We start from the raw sequence: 2617 nt of genomic DNA, 5'->3' as shown, positions 1-2617 counted from the left end.
CAACTGGCTTTGAAAAATTTACTAGTATATCCATGAGGGCCTGGGCTTTTATCATCAGGAATAGTAAAGAGTACAGCTCTAATATCCTCTTCACTTGGAATTCTACACATCATATCCTAGCTATCACTATCCACCTTTTTCCCATTTCCAACAACATGAGCCAACACATCCTCAGTTTCTTCACTACTACCAAGCAAAAACTGATAATACTCCACAAAGGCCTCCAGAATCATCTCTGGATCCTTACATTCAACTCCATCCCTATTCTGAATTTGAAGAACTTTATTATGCATTTGTCTCTTCTTTATTGCCTGGTGGAACAAAGCAGTATTAAGATCACCCTCTTTAACCCAAGAACATTTAGCCTTCTGCCTCAGGAACTCCTCTCTAGAAATAGCCAATAGATGATAGGACTCTCTTGTTTGTTTTACCTTATCCATTAGTTAACAGTTATAAGGATCTCGCTGCAGCTGCTTCTGAGCATCAATCATGATTTGATAAGCAATGTCAGCATTCCTTTCTATACCAGAGAATAGAGACCCATTCAACTTCTTCAAGGCAGGCTTCATCATCTTAAGTTTCTTACAGACCTTAAACATAGCAGTGCCATAGATAGGGCTATCCCAATTCTCCTTAACTGTTTGATTATACTCAGGTGCTCGACACCACATGTTAAAAAATTTGAAAGCTCTTTTTTTCATCTCCTTTTGCACCCCATCAGAAATCAAGCATGGACAGTGGTCAAACTCCCCTTCAGGATTAAACTGGGCATAATAGTCACTCCACTCATTCAGCCAACAATCATTCACCATCACTCTATCAATCCTACTAAAAACTCTAGTAGCACTAGACTGCTTATTATTCCATGTGAAGAAAGCCCCATAGGACTTTAGATCTTGCAATTCACAATCATTTGCAGTGTCTTGAAAAGGGATCACTTCCTGATCTCTAACCTCTCCTCCTATTCTTTCATTTGCATACATTACATTATTAAAATCTCCTAACAATATCCAAGGATCCTGAACAGTCAACCTTATAAGCCCCTCCCATAATGGTTCCCTTTCCTCCACTTTATTTAGACCATAAACAAAAGTAGCATAAAAACTTTTATTACTGAACCTATCCTTCACCTTAGCATAAATATACTGAGCATGGATCTCAATAATATCCACATCCACCATAGAAGCCTTCCACAATAACCAAATCCTTCCTCCATGATGACAATTTCTATTTATAATATACTCCCAGTTATAACAAACATTATCAACTACCTTACTCTGAGACTGAGCTTTGACTCTAGTCTCAAGGAGTCCAAACATGCAAACATCATGCTGGTGGAGAAACCACTTCACATCCTTTTGCTTATTTTCACTGTTTAGACCCCTTACATTCCACACTCCAAACTTACTCATTGGGATAGAGCACCACCCCAGCTCTACCCCCTTTGTCAACCATTTCAGCACAGCCAGACATTTCAGTATTAAAATCCACCAAGAATTCCTCCTCCATATGCCCATTCAACCTAGACTCATGTCTAGTAACCCTGGTTAACACCCTTGCTGGAGTGAGAGTGTCCTGTGGACGTGCTGCTGGAGTAACCACGGGTGTAGTAGTAATAACAGTAGGATCACCTAGGTTGACCTCCCCTGCACCATTCTGATTTACTCCTAAAGCAGGAAATTCAGACTCATCAATAGTAACTACTGCAACCTGTTTAGGTTTTGGAATCCATGCTAGTTTAGATTTAGGTCTATTAACAGGTTTCTGAGCCAGCAATTCCTTCCTTCTACACATTGCAGCAGTATGCCCAATACCTTTGCATTTAGCACAAGTCACTGGTAACCAATCATACTCAACTGCAACATATACCTCTTTCCCTAACTCATCCTCAAACATGATACGATTTGGGAATTGCTGGTCAATTTCTACCTCAACTAAAACACGAGCAAAGCCCAGCAAAGTTTTAGCAGACGTTAATTCATCAATCCTTACAAATTTACCAACCAAGGAAGCCAACTTCTCTAAGCATTTTGCACCCCAGAATTTTAGATCTAGCCCCACCAATTTAACCCAAATAGGTACAGATTTGACAGTTACCTTTGAAATCCTAACTTCAGGTTCCCATGCCCTAAGGACCAATGGTTTCCCATCAAAAAGGAACATTCCATTTTGCAACACTAGTTTAAGATGTTCAACTTTTGCAAAACGCACTACAAACAAACCATTTGGAAGGAATGAGATCTATGATACCTCATAATTCGGCCAGGTACGTCTCAGAAAGCCATCCATTACCTCCCTTGGAAGGTTTGCACCAAGCACTGATGTGACCATAATTAGAGCATATTTAGCCCCCGAATTAGCCTTGTTCCCATGCTTTTTAGTGCATATTTGGGTCATTTATCGTCTTTAGTTCTTTGTTTTGCATATTCTTTGAGGTTTTGTGTCCTTGGTAGGAAAGGAGTGCAAACCTTCCATTTTCATGGCAAAATGAGACTAAATTGATTGAATTCAATGACCAAGCATCAAGGAGAGACAAGATTAGAAGGCCTTTGTACATATTATAGTAGATGGGCAATGATGAGGAAAGATCCTTGCATCCCCAAGGAAATCCCCAAGG

General features: G+C 39.9%; 1 protein-coding gene across 1 annotated transcript; it reads right to left on the bottom strand.

Moving 5' to 3' along the window:
- Positions 1-443: 443 nt before the first annotated feature.
- Positions 444-1181, bottom strand: LOC141601668 (uncharacterized). Its single transcript, XM_074421962.1, has one exon. The coding sequence runs from the start codon at positions 1179-1181 to the stop codon at positions 444-446; it is 738 nt and encodes a 245-aa protein (XP_074278063.1).
- Positions 1182-2617: the final 1436 nt, after the last annotated feature.

Source organism: Silene latifolia, chromosome 9, assembly GCF_048544455.1.
Source record: "Silene latifolia isolate original U9 population chromosome 9, ASM4854445v1, whole genome shotgun sequence".
NCBI lineage: Eukaryota > Viridiplantae > Streptophyta > Magnoliopsida > Caryophyllales > Caryophyllaceae > Silene > Silene latifolia.
Note: the sequence above shows the minus strand (reverse complement) of the source record. Positions and strands in the feature narration are given on the sequence as shown.